Here is a 19,351-nt window from a genome sequence, read left to right on the forward strand (position 1 = left end):
AAGGCAGTCGGTCACACGTATAATTAGTTTTTCAGATATTTCTATCTTGAATCGTTAAAGAATTCGTACCACACACAAGCAGGTGGTTTGCCGTAATGAAGGTAAACTTTATGATGTTTACTTGAAGCAAGTTCTATGATTTGCGTAGCGGCAGGTTAATGTTTTGTGTCTGCCCGTGAAGCATGATGTAATGGTGCTACTGGTAACACACAGAAATGGCTAGGATCCGATAGTCAGTGCCAGTCCAGCACGCAGTCTTAAGGCGAACAGATTTTCATGGTTATAAAGAGTTAATATGACCCTCGATCAATGCCGTATAGTGTACGTTTCCTTTTCGATCAAACATTCGGTACCAGCGGTGCCTAGCATGTGTGCTACAAATTCCTCAATCATTCAAGGCGGAAAACTTCAGCATGATCATCTCATACCACTCCATCTTTCGCAAGCTATGACATTTCGAGACTAATTAGTACGAGCTCACAAAGACATGTCTAAAGGTATGTGGTGACGGATGCTTAGGCTTTTGTAAAAATTAAGGCGTTGTAGAGTATAGAGACTCCTCCTCAGAATACATCTTATGAAGAACAGCTGAAAAGTTTACGGCGTAGAATCAGTTCACCTTTGTTTCCGTTACGTTGGTACATGTGGCGCAGTACATAAGGTTAACTGTCAACGTGATATGCACATAATTTGTTTTTACGAGTTATTATAGTAGTCGTGTCGCCTGTGTTGTTCGAAGGACAAACTGGAATACTGTGTAACAGACTATTTATTTTCGACGATTTAAGGTGAATAATTTTAGATGTAACCATAAAACCCTCGGGGATGAACATTCACAAAGAATACAATGTCGTGCAAGTCGATCTGTGATTAAAAATTTGTGAAATACGCTCTGCCATAGACTTTTCAGAAGGAAGAGTTTCGTTTATTCTACATAAGGAATCAAGTATGAAAAAACTTTGAGTAGGACAGTTGCCGTTCTCGTTCAAAGCTGACCTACAGCAAAATCATCAGTTAATTTCTCAGCAAATTTTGGACCACTTTAAAAAGAATGTAATTAATTTTGTGCTTCTATTTGTTACTGTGGACTTAACATGAATCTACCATTAAGATGCCACATACGATACGACAACCCTAAGAAATACCAAATTAAGATCAGCCTGAAGATGCCTAAATAAGGTGAAACGCGTAGTTGATAAATAAAACAACTAAAACTGCAACCAAGACTGTTTTCAACTAATGCTATTTAACACTGGTTTGCTGATTCATGCCACAGAGGGATTGAAAGAATTTCTATATCACATAGGGCATGAAATCTGCTCCTAGAACTAAAAACTGGAGAAAGTTATTAGTTAAAATGAGGATTACATTGAAAATTAGCTAATTTTTACCTAAAATATAGAAACTATCACTAAATAGCTTACAATTTTTATCTTTCCATGGTCCTTGGCCAAAATACAATTACGAGATTAGCATCTTATTGCTTCCACCCGTTCCCACATCTAATGTAATTTGGGCCCAAAACCGGCCAGAGTTCAACTAAGAGAGCAGGGCTAGTGTAGATGGTTAGTTTGAAGGGCTTTCTGAACATCATTCACAGAACGAAGCTTTTTTGAGTCATCAACATCATCTTACTGGTATGATGCCGCCCGCCACGAATTCCTCTCACGATCTAATCTCTTAGTCTTATGGCAGCGTTTGCACCCTCTGTCCTCATTTTTCGTTGGAGGACATTTATTCACAAATAAAAATGGGAGAAAATGCGTAGTGCTAAAACTGGACTACATTGAAAATTAGCGTATTTTTATTAAAAACTAGCTAAATACCCAATGTTGCCCAGGTATGTATTTATTTCTATCTTCTATTAGTCCACCTCCTCCTTTTTCCCCTCTATGTCCGTCTCCTGCTTCATCCCTCTCTGTCCATCTCGTCCACCCCCTCTCTCTGTTCATCTACCTCTCACTCTCTGCATATCCTCCTGCCCCTCTGTGTCCATTTTCTCCTCTCACTCTGTCAATCTGCCCTTCTCCCTCGGTCCATCTGTTCCTTCCCCTTCTATCCATCGCCTCCTCCCTCCTCTCTCTGTCCATCACCTCTTCCTGCCTGCCGGCCGGTGTGGCCGAGCGGTTATAGGCGCTTCAGCATGGAACCGCGCGACCGCTACGCTCGCAGGTTCGAAAACTGCCCTGGGCATGGACATGTGTGATGTCCTTAGGTTACTTTGGTTTAAATAGTTCTAAGTTCTAGGGGACTGATGACCTCAGACGTTAAGTCCCATAGTGCTCAGAGCCATTTTCTTCCTGCCTCTTCCTGCTTACCTCCTCCTCCTCTCTTTCTCTGTCCATTTCCTCCCCATCCTCTCTCTGCTTATCTCGTCCTCCACTGTCTCTGTCTGTCTCCTTCTCTTTCTTTTCTCTGCCCTTATCCTCCTCTTTCCTTTCTCTGTCCACCTCCTCCTCTCCACCCTCCGTCCATTTCCCCCTCCCCATCTCTCTGTGTGTCCTCCCCCCTATCTTTTTGCATCTCTTCCTTGCCCTTCGCTGTCTGTCGATCTCTTCCTCCTTCCTTCTATCTCCACGCTACCACGCTGACACTGCTAGGACGCTGGTGGATCTTAGCTCCACAGTATTTTTTTTCCAGATCGTAAGTAATTGTTGTTGTTGTGGTCTTCAGTCCTGAGACTGGTTTGATGCAGCTCTCCATGCTACTCTATCCTGTGCAAGCTTCTTTATCTCCCAGTACCTACTGCAACCTACATCCTTCTGAATCTGCTTAGTGTATTCATCTCTTGGTCTCCCTCTACGATTTTTACCCTCCACGCTGCCCTCCAATGCTAAATTTGTGATCCCTTGATGCCTCAGAACATGTCCTACCAACCGATCCCTTCTGCTGGTCAAGTTGTGCCACAAACTTCTCTTCTCCCCGATCCTATTCAATACTTCCTCATTAGTTATGTGATCTACCCATCTAATCTTCAGCATTCTTCTGTAGCACCACATTTCGGAAGCTTCTATTCTCTTCTTGTCCAAACTATTTATCGTCCATGTTTCACTTCCATACATGGCTACACTCCATACAAATACTATCAGAAATGACTTCCTGACACTTAAATCTATACTCGATCTTAACAAATTTCTCTTCTTCAGAAACGCTTTCCTTGCCATTGCCAGTCTACATTTTATATCCTCTTTACTTCGACCATCATCAGTTATTTTGCTCCTCAAATAGCAAAACTCCTTTACTACTTTAAGTGTCTCATTTCCTAATCTAATTCCCTCAGCATCACCCGACTTAATCCGACTACATTCCATTATCCTCGTTTTGCTTTTGTTGATGTTCATCTTATATCCTCCTTTCAAGACACTGTCCATTCCGTTCAACTGCTCTTCCAAGTCCTTTGCTGTGTCTGACAGAATTACAATGTCATCGGCGAACCTCAAAGTTTTTATTTCTTCTCCATGGATTTTAATACCTACTCCGAATTTTTCTCTTGTTTCCTTTACTGCTTGCTCAATATACAGATTGAATAACATCGGGGAGAGGCTACAACCCTGTCTTAATCCCTTCCCAACCACTGCTTCCCTTTCATGTCCCTCGACTCTTATAACTGCCATCTGGTTTCTTTACAAATTGTAAATAGCCTTTCGCTCCCTGTATTTTACCCCTGCCACCTTTAGAATTTGAAAGAGAGTATTCCAGTCAACATTGTCAAAAGCTTTCTCTAAGTCTACAAATGCTATAAACGTAGGTTTGCCTTTCCTTATTCTTTCTTCTGAGATAAGTCGTAAGGTCAGTATTGCCTCACGCGTTCCAGTATTTCTACGGAATCCAAACTGATCTTCCCCGAGGTCGGCTTCTACTAGTTTTTCCATTCGTCTGTAAAGAATTCGTGTTAGTATTTTGAAGCTGTGGCTTATTAAACTGATAGTTCGGTAATTTTCACATCTGTCAACACCTGCTTTCTTTGGGATTGGAATTATTATATTCTTCTTGAAGTCTGAGGGTATTTCGGCTGTCTCATACATCTTGCTCACCAGATGGTAGAGTTTTGTCAGGACTGGCTGTCCCAAGGCCGTCAGTAGTTCCAATGGAATGTTGTCTACTCCGGGCGCCTTGTTTCGACTCAGGTCGTGCTCTGTCAAACTCTTCACGCAGTATCGTATCTCCCATTTCATCTTCATCTACATCCTCTTCCATTTCCATAATGTTGTCCTCAAGTACATCGCCCTTGTATAGACCCTCTATATACTCCTTCCACCTTTCTGCTTTCCCTTCTTTGCTTAGAACTGGGTTTCCATCTGAGCTCTTGATGTTCATACAAGTGGTTCTCTTATCTCCAAAGGTCTCTTTAATTTTCCTGTAGGCAGTATCTATCTTACCCCTAGTGAGATAAGCCTCTACATCCTTACATTTGTCCTCTAGCCATCCCTGCTTTGCCATTTTGCACTTCCTATCGATCTCATTTTTGAGACGTTTGTATTCCTTTTTGCCTGCTTCATTTACTGCATTTTTATATTTTCTCCTTTCATCAATTAAATTCAATATTTCTTCTGTTACCCAAGGATTTCTACTAGCCCTCGTCTTTTTACCTACTTGATCCTCTGCTGCCTTCACTACTTCATCCCTAAAAGCTATCCATTCTTCTTCTACTATATTTCTTTCCCCCATTCCTGTCAATTGTTCCCTTATGCTCTCCCTGAAACTCTGTACAACCTCTGGTTCTTTCAGTATATCCAGGTCCCATCTTTTTAAATTCCCACCTATTTGCAGTTTCTTCAGTTTTAATCTACAGGTCATAACCAATAGATTGTGGTCAGAGTCCACATCTGCACCTGCAAATGTCTTACAATTTAAAACCTGGTTTCTAAATCTCTGTCTTACCATTATATAATCTATCTGATACCTTTTAGTATCTCCAGGGTTCTTCCATGTATACAACCTTCTTTCATGGTTCTTAAACCAAGTGTTAGCTATGATTAAGTTCTGCTCTGCGCAAAATTCTACCAAGCGGCTTCCTCTTTCATTTCTTAGCCCCAATCCATATTCACCTACTACGTTTCCTTCTCTCCCTTTTCCTACTGACGAATTCCAGTCACCCATGACTATTAAATTTTCGTCTCCCTTCACTATCTGAATAATTTATTTTATTTCATCATACATTACTTGAATTTCTTCATCATCTGCAGAGCTAGTTGGCATATAAACTTGTACTACTGTAGTAGGCGTGGGCTTCGTATCTATCTTGGCCACAATAATGCGTTCACTATGCTGTTTGTAGTAGCTTACCCGCATTCCTATTTTCCTATTCATTATTAAACCTACTCCTGCATTACCCCTATTTGATTTTGTGTTTATAACCCTGTAGTCACCTGACCAGAAGCCTAGTTCCTCCTGCCACCGAACTTCACTAATTCCCACTATATCTAACTTTAACCTATCCATTTCCCTTTTTAAATTTTCTAACCTACCTGCCCGATTAAGTGATCTGACATTCCACGCTCCGATCCGTAGAACGCCAGTTTTCTTTCTCCTGATAACGACATCCTCTTGAGTAGTCCCCGCCCGGAGATCCGAATGGGGGATTATTTTACCTCCGGAATATTTTACCCAAGAGGACGCCATCATCATTTAATCATACAGTAAAGCTGCATGCCCTCGGGAAAAATTACGGCCGTAGTTTCCCCTTGCTTTCAGCCGTTCGCAGTACCAGCACAGCAAGGCCGTTTTGGTTATTGTTACAAGGCCAGATCAGTCAATCATCCAGACTGCTGCCCTTGCAACTACTGAAAAGGCTGCTGCCCCTCTTCAGGAACCACACGTTTGTCTGGCCTCTCAACAGATACCCCTCCGTTGTGGTTGCACCTACGGTACGGCTATCTGTATCTCTGAGGCACGCAAGCCTCCCCACCAACGGCAAGGTCCATGGTTCATGGGGGGTGGATCGTAAGTAATATGTATATAAAATTTGGTTGAAATCATTCCAGGGGTTTAGGATGAGCTTTTAACGCGTGGCTTTGCCTGCGTACGTACATGTCAAATATATTTCACAAATATGTAACATATCTGGGTACTGTCCGCAAGAAGTTCCCCGAATGGAGTTAGTAGCAAGGAAGTAATATATTTAAACATCTTGCATGATTGTCTGTGACGTTATACCTATCTGTCGTACAATGGCATAATTGTGCTGGTTCATTCAGTGAAATATGTGAATACTGTCTGCAAAATGTGTCACAAATACAGTTAGTAGCAAGGAAATAATAAATTAAAACGCCGTGTTTCATGCGGCAGTTTTACTGTGTGACCAGCGGAAATATAGTAAGCGATAAACTTCTTTCCTTTCATCATTTTGTGGGGCTTGTCAGCGAGGAAAAAATTCGTAAAGATCTCATATTGTGTGTAAAGTTTGTTGCAAATCATTAAGTGTTCTCATTCTCAAATACTGAGTGACTAAAATATGGGTATTCACGCGTCGTGGGATACACTGTTTTCTCACCCTCCTTTCATAGGTAAGTCGTTCTTACCCCTACAGCGATGATTTACAGAGAATAAGCAATATGTGTACCAAGTTTGGTCGAAATCTTTTCACTGGTTTGGCAGGAGATGTGGAACATAAATATATACATACATAAGTACATCCATTTCTATATTTATGGATATAAAGAGTGTTTGGAAATTCCCGTTACGAACTTCAAGGGCTTGTAGAAGGTAGTGGGTACATAGCATTTTGAACAGGAACCCATGTCTGGTTTTCCGTTCTCAGACGGTTTCAGTTCAGATGTACTACGGTCGCAGGTTCGAATCCGGCCTCGGGCATGGATGTGTGTGATGTCCTTAGGTTAGTTAGGTTTAAGTAGTTCTAAGTTCTAGGGGACTGATGACCTCAGATGGTAAGTCCCATAGTGCTCAGAGCCATTTGAACCATTTTTCAGTTCAGATGTGTAACGCGTCCACGTCTGCTGTGGGAACGAGGTAAGTCTGTAAGTTGCTTACCAGAATGTTCTGGTAGGCAATAGTGTAGACAGGATGACGTGTACTACGTCAGACGGTCACCTGATGTCACTTAACGTCTGCCTTTCTGTGAGACCTTTCCAATGCCTTAACGTCTCCGGTACTGTAAACATGGTTCGGTACACGTTTTCTGAATACACAGACATGCCTCTTGTGTATGATGCAGCTCAAGGTAACGGAAGAGTTACTAGTCGGCTGTATCACGAGTGTTTTCCGCAACGTAGCACGCCCTTACACAAACATTTTGCCCAAGCTACACAGCACCTTCAAGAAACAGGTACCTTCACCGTGAGGAGGCAGGCTGTGGTGCCGCAACGCCGCACGCACCAATTTGAAGAAGATGTAGTGCATCGCGTTGAAGAGAACCCCTTCAACGAGTACTTTGATAACTGAGCGTGCAATGACTAATAGTCACAGTATCGTCTGGGATGTTCTGCGAGAGAAATAATTACATCCGTACCGCTTACAAACGGTACACGCTTTGGGTCCAAATGATTTTGCACAACGCATTGCCTACTGCACGTGGTTCATGCACCGCTGCATCGTCACACCCCTGTTTCCACCTCCAGTACTGTTCACAGATTAATGTAAGTTCACTACGGATTGTGTTCTGTACTCGCGAAACAGCCATGTCTGGGCAGACAAAATCGTCGTGCCATGCAAGTTCAGGGATTTCACCACCGTTTTGGTATTAACGTGTTGGCGGGTATTCTGGATGGTCATGTGATATAGCCATATCTCCTTCCATTCAAGCTAACCCGTCCTGCACGCTTGATCTTCCCAAAACATATCGCACCCGTTCTTGGAAGTTGTGCCACTGAATGTCCGTCAGTAAATGTGGTTTCAGAATGATGGTGCGCCAGCTCTATTCTCACGTGCGGTTGGGAGACATCCGAACAGGCCGATACGGTCTAAACTCGTGGCCGCAGCGACCGCCGGATTTAACTCCTATGGACTACTTCTTGTGGGGTCGTATGCAAAGTGTATTTTACCAGACTCCTGTAGAGACAGGAAGATCTGCTGGCACGAGTTCTGGCCACTGCATTAGACACTGAAAATACATAAGATGGGATGGAGATTGTGCACCAGTACATGCTTCTTAGGTACAATATTTTCGCTGTTCACGCAGTAAAACTGCCGCATGAAACACGGCGTTTTAATTTATTATTTCCTTGCTACTAACTGTATTTGTGACACATTTTGCAGACAGTATTCACATATTTCACTGAACGAACCAGCAAATTTATGCCATTGTACGACAGATAGGTATAACGTCACAGACAATGAGATGCGTAATGTATTGCCGCATCATGCAAGATGTTTAAATATATTACTTCCTTGCTACTAACTCCATTCGGGAAACTTCTTACGGACAGTACCCATATATGTTAAGTATGTGTGAAATATATTTGACATGTACGTACGCAGGCAAAGCCACGCGTTAAAAGCTCATCCTAAACCCCTGGAAAGATTTCAACCAAATTTTATATACATATTACTTACGATCTGGAAAAAAATACTGTGGGGGTAAGAACCACCAGCGTCCTAGCGGTGTGAGCGTGATAGCGTGGAGAGAGAAGGAAGGAGGAAGAGATCGATAGACAGCGAAGGGCAAGGAAGAGATGTAAAAAGATAGGGGGGAGGACACACAGAGAGATGGGGAGGGGGAAATGGACAAAGCGGGGAGAGGAGGAGGTGGACAGAGTAAGGAAAGAGGAGGAGAAGGGCAGAGAAAAGAAAGAGAAGGAGATAGACAGAGAGAGTGGAGGAGGAGATGAGCAGAGAGAGGGTGGGGAGGAAATGGACAGAGAAAGAGAGGAGGAGGAGGTAAGCAGGAAGAGGCAGGAAGAAAATGGCTCTGAGCACTATGGGACTTAACGTCTGAGGCCCCCTAGAACTTAGAACTATTTACATCTAACTAACCTAAGGACATCACACACGTCCATCCCCAAGGCAGGATTCGAACCTGCGAGCGTAGCAGTTGCGCGGTTCCGGACTGAAGCGCTTTTGTAACGCATCAGTACTGTTCTGTACGTACAATATGCTGGGTTCTGTTTTGTTTTGAAATAATGTAAACATTTAATGTTTAAAACAAACAAATGTGCTTAAGTGATAAGTGGATGTTCCGTTATGCTCCCTTTCGAATTGTTACCTAGTAATTGCACTGCGACGCGCCTAATTTAATTTCTCAAGCAGATGTGGACGAGGTAAACATCTGAATTTAAACTGTAGTAGAACGGAAACGGTACGTTTCCCTACACTGGTTCCTCTTCAAAATATTATGTACTCACTCCCCTCTACAAGTCCTAGAAGTTTGTAACGGGAATTTCCGAACACGCTGTATAGTCTGTCACTAAAGATCTCACCTTTACCTCGCACTCGTCCCTTGTCGAGAACCAACACTTCGAACTAATTTCAAGGCGTGTTTGTTGAAACGGGCGCTGGCAGCGTTAAGTAGTCAGCTGTCGTTGCTTGGAGAGCTCTTCATCGACTGGCGAGTGCGACTGTGCAGCCAAGTTGTGGGCTATAAACTAGGTAGATTGGTCTTGGTAGTTGGTAAGCAGTTAGGCGGGCATTGTGGCGTGTAATTGGAGCGCGGCGTGGCGCGGACGTGCCTACTTACGGGGGTCGTTGAGCACAGGCCCGTAGTCCGGCAGCGGCGCCAGCGAGTGCTCGCTCTTCTTGGCCGTGGACGGCGGCCGGCGCTGGCAGCAGGCGTACAGGAAGCCGCCGCAGCTGCCCTCCAGCAGCCCCGCAGACATCCAGCAAGTCAGGAAGAACTCACACGTCCCTTGCGAGCACATCGACTGGTCGCCCGCGAAAGGGTACGGCTGTTTTCGGTACTCTACAAAGTACACCACCGACATCTGTTACTCGCCAGTCCACAGGCCAGGGAGGATCCGCGAAAGCTTCCGACGTTAGAGAATTTTGCGCTGTTTTACTTATTTTCGGGCTCTTCTGCTGTTCTCCGGCGCCCACAGTTTCCATTTGCTTAGCGCGGAAATAAAATCTGGGCAAGTATACGACGACATTACAACAAAATTTTGGCAGATACTATGAAATAAGGAAAGCAGACGTTGTAACTTGAACTTCTTCATACTTTTCATTACTGATTTTGTAATTACGCTTTCCTCTACCTGACGGCAAAAGCCGTGAAAGAGACTCGTTACTAACTGAATTCCACAATTTCGACGCATTTATATAAAAAAACGTAAATACAGTAATAATCAACACGCAATTCAAAGAGGTAATTCTAAGAGATTGTTATCTTACGAGGGGAGGCCACGACGTTGGGATCACGGATTTACTTCAAACTTTGTTCTACTTTAGTAGACCATTGAAACAACATACGTCTGTTATGTAAAGTATGTATCTGTGCAAAGGTGTTGGCAGCAAGAGTTCGTTGTGGTCGTGTGGTTAGCATTCGCGCGGGGCACAAGGGTTGGGAAGGTGGCGACACTTCGAATCTCGCGAATGTTAATTTTTAATACATTTTTTTTCATCACTGGTCCCATTATTTTATTTATATGACATTTGAGAGGCGCGACAACGAAAAAAACCCATGCTTTCTCATGAATGACTATTTACTATTTGTAATTAAATTTTCGAAGACGACGGACAGGCTTGGTAAGCCCACGTCAAACCTCGATAAATAATGATGGGAATAACGTTATTCACAATCAATAATATATAGTAAGTCACAGTGTGCCAGACCAAAAGAGTACTGTAGAATTACTTGTCGGATGTGCTGTCGACATCACACGTTGCAGGATGTTATTTGTCATATAGACATGGAAAACGTAAATTGAAACTTCATGCAGATTCACGTGCTTTTTCATATTACCTCTCAAATGTCATGTAAATTAACTAATGTGACCAGTGATGAAAAAAAAATACAGATTTAAAAAAAAGTTTGGTAGATTCGAACCGTCGCGTCGTCCACGACCCTTTTGCCCTGCGCTAGCGCTTACTCCATGACCACAGTGAACTGGGACTAACCTCTCTTTGCACAGTTATATACTATATGTAGTAGACACGTAAAACTTCTCTTGCAAACTTCTCGGAATTGCCAGAGTAGTACACCTTACTACTTTCACATTATGTTGTTTTAATGGTCTACTAAAGGTGTACAAAGTTTGTAGTAAATACTTGATCACAACGTCGTGGCCTACCCTTGTTAATGAACACCGCAGCAATAAACACAATAAATAAAGATGTACATTCTACTCCTTTAAAAAATCGTTTTTCTTGAGAAAGTGACAAGTTGCGAGCCAGTCGTGGAGCAAATATAAATATTCTTTGAACGCTAGCATCTGGCTCTGCACAGCGCAGTAAGGAATATAAACGTTTCTCAGAAAAGTGGTTAATCTGTCATGTCGTCGAGTTTTCTCTGCCATTGTCACACGTCATACAGTCGACGGTAAGTGTCGCAGTGTCGTAAGAAACAACAATACTTCTAGTCTGTAAGTTGATTCGCTTTGGGCTTCACATCACTGCAGTGCCAAATGTGATCCTCTCGATACTGCCGGTATTAAGCAGGGAGGCTGTACTACAACTCTTTTCTTCTAAGAGAGGGCGACTTACAACTGAAGTGATAACGTAATAACAGCTTTGTTTGAAAAAAAAAAACTATTAATGTCTGCGAAGAGCACATATATGTTTGATGTTTCCTCTAACGCCTGAAGTCTTCGAGAGCCTCCCTTCGGTGTGTATGGTCACAAATTTTCTTTACTGTCCTGTATATTTCACTCTAAGCGTTTCTTCTGGAAATGTGACTAACAAGCGAAAATTTCTTGTAAGGTACTTCTCTAGAACGAAATCTTTCTAACTAGGGTATAATCTAATGAACTAGCATTGTGCTGTGTTTAACTTATTTGTTGGATATTTGGATATTCTTTAATAACAGGATTTGTATCTGAAATTAACTTTGAATGAAACAATTTATTCGCTATAAACTGCTGCCAAAATATTCCCTAATTTTTTAAGCAGCATATTTTTACTTTTCTATTGAAATGATAATGTTATTTAAATGAAAAAGTAAGGTTTAGAAACTTTTTCGGGTTCTTTTGATGACATAAATACTTTTTAAAGGAGCATATTGATTCTCTCTGTAATAAATGTTTAACTGGTTGTCAAGTTTGTCCAGTTCGTATATGTCACAGTCACAAATTTACAGATTAATTTCATCAGGTAAGACAGAAAAGAATGCTGCACGAAAAATAAAACTGAGGTGTTTCAGATTGGCGAAGGTTATTTTCATGACGTCTTTGTGCATCGTAATTCATTAAACTACTCGAACAAATTTATTTTGACAGCTGTAACGACACACACTACCCAAATGGTATCTAACGTTAATAAATGCAGTGTCGCCTTTATAGCATGTATGATACACAGTTTCAAAACAGTTATATCAGAGTAGTGTGTACGAATGTAACTTCTCGTGATGTGTTTACAATATCTATTGTGTGATATTGAGAAACACACAATTTTAATCAGGGTATAGGACAATAGCTAGAAAATACATCCCAGTGGACCACGTAACTGATTTCAAGAAAGTTTTTGAACTCGTTTTGGGAAAAAACGTGCAAAAAGCCCTTTATAAACAAGGACTCTTAGTAAGTAATATATAAAATCTCTTGTTACAATTAAACACACTGAGGTGACAAAAGTCATGGAATGGCGATGTACACCTATCAGATGGCGGTATTATCGCGTGCAAAAAGTATACTGTAAAATGACAGTGCATTGCGGGAGCTGTAATTTGTACTAGGTGATCATTGTGAAAGGGTTTACGACATGATTATGGCCGTACGACAGGAATTACCAGACTTTGAACGCGGAATGATAGATAAAGGTAGACACATGGGACATTTCATTTCGGAAATCGTTAGGGAATTCAGTATTCTAAGATCCACAGCGCCAAGAGTGTGCCAAGAATGCCAAATTTAGCATTATTGCTCATCACGGACAATGGAGTGACCGACGGCTTTCACATAACGACCGAGAGCAGCAGCGTTTGCTTATGAGCTGTCTGTGCTAATAAACAAGCAACATAGCATGAAATAACCGCAGAAATAAATGTGGGACGTACCATGCACGTATCCGTTGGGACAGTGCGGCGAAATTTAGCGTTAATGGTCTTTGGCAGACGACCGACGCGAGTGCCCTTGCTAACTGCACGACATCGCCTCCAGCGTCTCTTGTGGGCCTATGACCATATTGATTGGACTCCACACGACTGGAAAACCGTGGCCTGGTCAGATGATTCCCGATTTCAGATGGTAAGAGCGGATGATTGGGTTCGAGTGTGGCCCAGATGCCACGAAGCCATGGACCCAAGTTCTCAACAGGGCGTTTAGCAGCTGGTGTTGGCTCCACAATGGTGTGGGCTGTGTTTGCATGGAATGGACTGGGTCCTGGTTATGTTCGGCTACTTGGAGATCATTTTCAGCCATTCGTGGACTCACTGTTCCTAATCAACGATGGAAATTTTGCGGACGACAATACGCCGTGCCACTGGATCACAATTGTTCGGGATTGGTTTGAAGAACATCCTGCACATTTCGAATGAATGATTTGGCCATCCAGATTGCCTAACATGAATCTCATCAAACATAATCGAGATGTCAGTTCGTGCACAAAATCTTGCACCATCAACACCTTCGCAATTATGAGCAGATATAGTGACAGTATGGCTCAGTATTTCTGCAGAGGACTTCCAACGACTTATTGAGTCCATGCTACGTTGAGTTGCTGCCCTACGCCGGGCGAAAGGAGGTCGCACACGATGTTACCAGATATCTCATAACTTTTTGTACCTCAGTGTAATACGAAGAGAACACACAAAAATGAGAGTTGATGAAGGAGCTAGACAAGTGGACTACATTTAATCAAAACTATTTCCTATAGGCTTGTTACACGTTTTTAAATCGCCAAGCTGAGTGGAAGAAGGAATGCTTTAATGGGTCTCAGTGAAACAAAATTAGGTTTATAGGTGACATTGTTTTGTTTTCTTTGAATGGAGGTAAATTTAGAAAAAAATAAAGAACCCAATAAGATACGTATAAGAGCAGGGCTGATGATTATCAGTTGTAAGAAAAGTATATGTATAATGATTATACTGAAAGTAAGAGATCTCAAATTGACAGTGACATTATTGAACCAGTTAACAGATTTGTGTACTTAAGGTAATTGGAAACGACGAGCGGTTGGGAATAATTCATTTAGGAAACAAATGCTATATTCAAAAAATAAATGTCGGGAAAGGAATGACATTAACTAGGGTGTACTGCGAACAGTAATTTCCTGTAGTAGACAGGCAGAAATTCTCAAAATTTTGAGATTTGAGCAGTGGAACATGGCAAGAAACATTTTGCGAATCACGAAAAGTGAGAGGAAGACTAATAAATGGTTGAAATCAAATAGAGGTGTTAAGAGTGTTACATCGACCGTTATGAGACTGAAATGGATGTGGTTAGTTGTACAAGCAGACGATTGGACTTGTTAAGGAAATGTTTTGCTGGAATCTCGTGATAATAAGCAACGTAGCCGACGGCAGTATAGACATCTACGAGATGTGTAGGCGGTGACTAAAGCTGACGATCAGAATACGTGGAAAAGTCGGAGATTGTCCTTGTCAGGTAGAGAATGAAAACTGGCGGATACTCCTAATTACACAACTTGCTATTAACCGTACTTGTCTATTCAATATGACGCCAAAACGTACAGCAAAGTATACAGTGGACAACAAGGATCCTCATTGATATTAGCCTATGCGTCCGTTGCTACTGACTGACACAACCAGACAGTGTTGCTTGAAAATGGATGTTTCTGTCCGAAATCGGTAACCACTACAGCTGAATTTTATCTCACTGCAACTGAGACGGACGAAATAAAAAACCAATTGTCCGATTTCCTCAGTACGTAATAGCTGCGGACCTACCATCCCTGGCAGTATGCCTCAACGAAGCAAACTTTTTATTTGTTGATAAAATATCAGGGAGTGGTTCCTTAGAAAATTATAACATTGTTATTTAGTAAATCTGCTGAGAATGTGTTAGACACAAGCTTTGACTGGCGTAGCGTACTTGTAACTTATTTAGCTCCTTTATTTGCTGACACTGTCGAGTGCCTGCTGAATGTGCGTGCGATAGAACCGCATCTCGTTCGGAAAGGAGAAACATATTAGGATCAGTCGATCTACAGGAAATGACAAATATTAAAAACCACCAGCTGTATGTATTGATCTTCAAAAAAAGTTAATCTGTGGAAAACATTGTTTCCATAAAAGTCTGTTAATCTTCTGTTAACCAATTTCGTTTATCACATGAGAGACAGTTGCCCATTTGATATACACTTCGCAGGGTACGTAACTGAAGCTAACGTTTTATGATCTGTGGTGAAGGTCTTCTGTATAATCAGAATCTATAGGTTCGAATCCCTGTGGCTAGCGCATCTTGAAAAAGACCGTTAAAAGGATATGTTTAAGATAAATGTTGCTGTGATTACGACAACTACGCATTAAATGGACAACGGGACAGAAAGGGTGCGATGTCATTGGAAACTATACAGTCCCACTTCCATGCACCACCCCCCCCACCGCCGCTCCCTCCCACAATCCTCTGCACCCAACTCTCTCTTGAAGTTTCCAGATCCTCTACTTGTCCACAATGAGCAAACAATAAGCACAATACTATTCTATTTTGCATATTGACTGGGTGTGGTGATGTAGTGACAGCCACTGGAGAAATAGTGAACAAGATATTAACGAGTCAGTTTTTATCGGAATGAATATTAACTTCGAACTCCATTATAACTGTGATATGTACATTGAATAACAGCCTGACAAATGATACCATTTACTTTAGAGATCCTTCACCATTTTCAGACTATCTGACCCATATTCTTGAAACAATTAGGCCTTTTCAGAATTTTGTCAGGTGCTTATCGATTTTACTGCTCCATTCCTATTATTGCGTTCGCGTTAAGCTACGTTTTGCAAATTTTTGTGTATAGAGCAAAGATTCTGTAAAACCTAAACGTTCCGTAGATAAACGGTTCAGCTGGATAACTGCTAGATTAGCGTTCCATGAGGGTAGGTATATTCCTTTTGACACTAAACTGCGATGCATTTGTTAAAGCTACATTAAATTCAGGACTCAAAACAGAGGTATTGAATTTTTACACAACAAATTTGAAGTGGTCATGTATTTCTTTCGAGAATGAATTGTAGTCCCGTAGTGAGTGTCGCAGTTCAGAGCGTTTCTCAGCTACCGTATACGAAGACATTCAACAATATAATTGCTTTGTAACGTGTTCTAAGCAAAATTTTGGTGTCTCTATTAGGTTGGAGACAGCCAAGATATTTCTGCTTTGGTTGGCCTTTTATGGTCAATAGCAGGCTGCGTACGTTACCATTACACCATGCAACCACAGATTGCGTCAAAGTATGCGTTGGTAGCGCCATCGCTCCCGTAGGAGCGTAAACAATTCACCGAATTTCTCTGTATCAGCGTCGAGAGCTCGCTTCCACGGACCGCTAAGTTTATATCTGCTGTCTCGGACGGAGTTATACTCGCAGATTCTAATTTCCACTGCCTCTTTAGTAACAGAATCACAGTATACATAAGCATGAGAGGAGATTATAGCTTCATCAAACTCTGTTTTGTATTTATTTCTGGTGTTGTTCTCAGGAACTGCAGATCTGTCAAATTCTCAACTTTAAATTTATCGCTGGCGTTCACTGGAAACAACACAGATAGACTAGACGATGTAGTTGATTTCCCAATCACATGGACTTTTATAAATCCCAGGGACCCTGAGGTCGAGACTGTACTCAGTTGGACTTAGCATCTCCTTTATCTACTTAGGCGGTCGGAAAACGAGCCATCACAGAAGCAACCAAGATATCAAGGAAGCAAGATATCTTATATCTTCAACTGATGAGCCACAGAGACGGAAGGGACGCTATGCAGGGCGAACATTAATAAAGCCGACAAACTGCAAGAACATATTCCTGACTCGAAATGGAGGAAAAGAAGGTTACATTAACATGTGTCCAAAAGTGCGTCGTTCCCGCGGTAGACGGTGCAGACAAATGAAAGTTCCTCTGACTGCGTGTCGTGTGTTCCTTGTGTGTTGCAGGCTGTGTGATTGACGCAGCGTACTGTAAGCAGCAGAATGGTCTCTCGTAAAGGGGACTGACGACAGAAATCCCACAATTGTGATGGTCTGGTGCAAAAATCCTTCCCGTAGAGGGACATCCGCTGCTGATAGTCCTTGCACTCGTTGCAGGTGAAGGGGATAAGACCGGTTGTCATGCAGGATACACATAATAATACTCTGGCTTACACCATGTTGGCAGGCCACTTGCCTGGAGCTTGTACTAGGGCTCATCTCAATACCCTGTAGTACCCGGTCCTCAGAATCTGGTGTACGCACAGTCCGCCGCTTCCCTGCACGTTCACCTGTCTGGAAGGACCCATGATCACACAAACGCCCAAAAAGGGCTTGAAATGTTGTGTGATGTGGTTGGTGTCTGTGAGGGTACCGGACAGTTCTACTGCATACAGTACTCTGTATCAATCACACAGCCTGCAACACATAAGGAGCACACGGCGCCTGGTCAGAGGAACTTTTATTCATCATCGCCATCTAACGTGTCAGCGCAGTTTGTCGGTTTTTTTAATGTTCACCCTGTATGCTTCTACTGAAATGTGAATCACTATAGAAAGGCATTGGTAAACACCCAGGGATGGCACTACACTGCCGAAAGTTTGTATGCCTATTTAATTACGTAGTCTGTTAAGTATACGTAAAAGTAGAAGAAATTGAGGTGAAGGCAGAGATTTGGTGTACTGTCGCTGAAGTCGCGTCACGGTTAGCCCCGTATTACACTGCATAGGATCTTTGCCAAACGTCCCTTGTATTTCGCGCTGTACAGGAGTATTTGTATCACATTTCCTATAAAAGTCGGAGCATGGTACTAGCCTTTATAAGAGTTTGTCAAAGAACTTTGACAGCGTAATACGGATCTATGGTTTGGTTGATTGTGCAACGTACCCCGCGGGTCGTCGGCCGGCGAGCTGAGACCGTTGTGCTGCGGGTAGAAGGCGGGCAGCGTCCCCGGTGCGTCGGGATCCCGGAACACCAGCCGCGGGCTCCGCTCGCGCTGTGGGCTCGGCCTGCAAGCACACCAGCATAGCTCATCCTCAGCATCCTGCCACTGCTACTTCTTACACAAATATACAGCTGCGAACCCAGACTGAAACAGAAAACAGAAGTGGTTTATGGCGCTCCCCGAGGTAGTGTTATAGGCCCTTTGCTGTTCCTTATGTACAGGAACGATTTGAGAGAGAATCTGAACAGCCGTCTTAGGCTGTCTGCAGATTATGCTGTCGTTTTAGACTAGTAAAGTCATCAGAATATCAAAACAAACTGCAAAACTATTTAGAAAGGTATCTGTATAGTGCAAAAATTGACAATTGGCAATTGACCCTAAATAACGAAAAGTGTGAGGTCATCTATATGAGTGCTAAAAGCAATCGGTTAAACTTCGATTATACCATAAATCAGTCATTTCTGAAGGCCGTAAATTCAACTAAATACCTAGAAATTACAATTACGAACAACTTAAATTGGAAGGAACACACAGGAAATATTGTTGGGGAAGGCTAACTAAAGACTGCGTTTTATTGGCAGGACACTTAGAAAATGTAACAGATATACTAAAGAGACTGCCTACACTACGCTTGTCCATCCTATTTTAGTATACTGCTGCGCGGTGCGGGATCCTTGCCAGATAGGACTGATGGAGTACATCGAGAAAGTTCAAAGAAGGGCAGCAAGTTTTGTATTATCGCGAAATAGGAGAGAGAGTGTCACTGAAATGATACAGGGTTTGGGGTGGACATCATTAAAACAAAGGAGTATTTCGTGACGGCGGAAACTTCTCACGAAATTTAAATCACCAACTTTCTCCTCCGAATGCGAAAATATTTTGTTGACGCTGAACTACATAGGGAGAAACGATCATCATAATAAGATAGGGCAAATCAAAGCGATTACGGAAAGATGTAGGTGTTCGCTTTTTCCGCGCGCTGTACGAGATTGAAATAATAGAGAGTTATTGTGAAGGTGATTCGATGAACACTCTGCCAGGCACTTAAATGTGACTTGCAGAGTTTCCATGTAGATGTAGGAAGTCCAGCAGACAACGAAATTTTACATATTATCCTTATAGAGTACAGCAGGAACAATAGATGACTGAATATTGTGAAGATCCTCTCTTTATTATTCATGTTCAGATTATTAAAAGTTAATATCATTGCACATGCGTGATAAT

At 42.2% G+C, this 19,351-nt stretch overlaps 1 protein-coding gene across 1 annotated transcript in view; it reads right to left on the reverse strand.

Moving 5' to 3' along the window:
- Window positions 1–19,351, reverse strand: part of LOC126184287 (serine proteinase stubble) — a gene marked incomplete at its 5' end in the record, with an annotated part of 278,456 nt that overhangs the window by 206,117 nt on the left and 52,988 nt on the right. Inside the window, 2 exons of the mRNA XM_049926664.1 lie at window positions 9,632–9,853; window positions 18,070–18,191. Of these exons, the coding sequence (XP_049782621.1) occupies window positions 9,632–9,853; window positions 18,070–18,191 (344 nt within the window). The remainder of the gene's footprint in view (window positions 1–9,631; window positions 9,854–18,069; window positions 18,192–19,351) is intronic.

Source organism: Schistocerca cancellata, chromosome 4 (assembly GCF_023864275.1).
Source record: "Schistocerca cancellata isolate TAMUIC-IGC-003103 chromosome 4, iqSchCanc2.1, whole genome shotgun sequence".
NCBI lineage: Eukaryota > Metazoa > Arthropoda > Insecta > Orthoptera > Acrididae > Schistocerca > Schistocerca cancellata.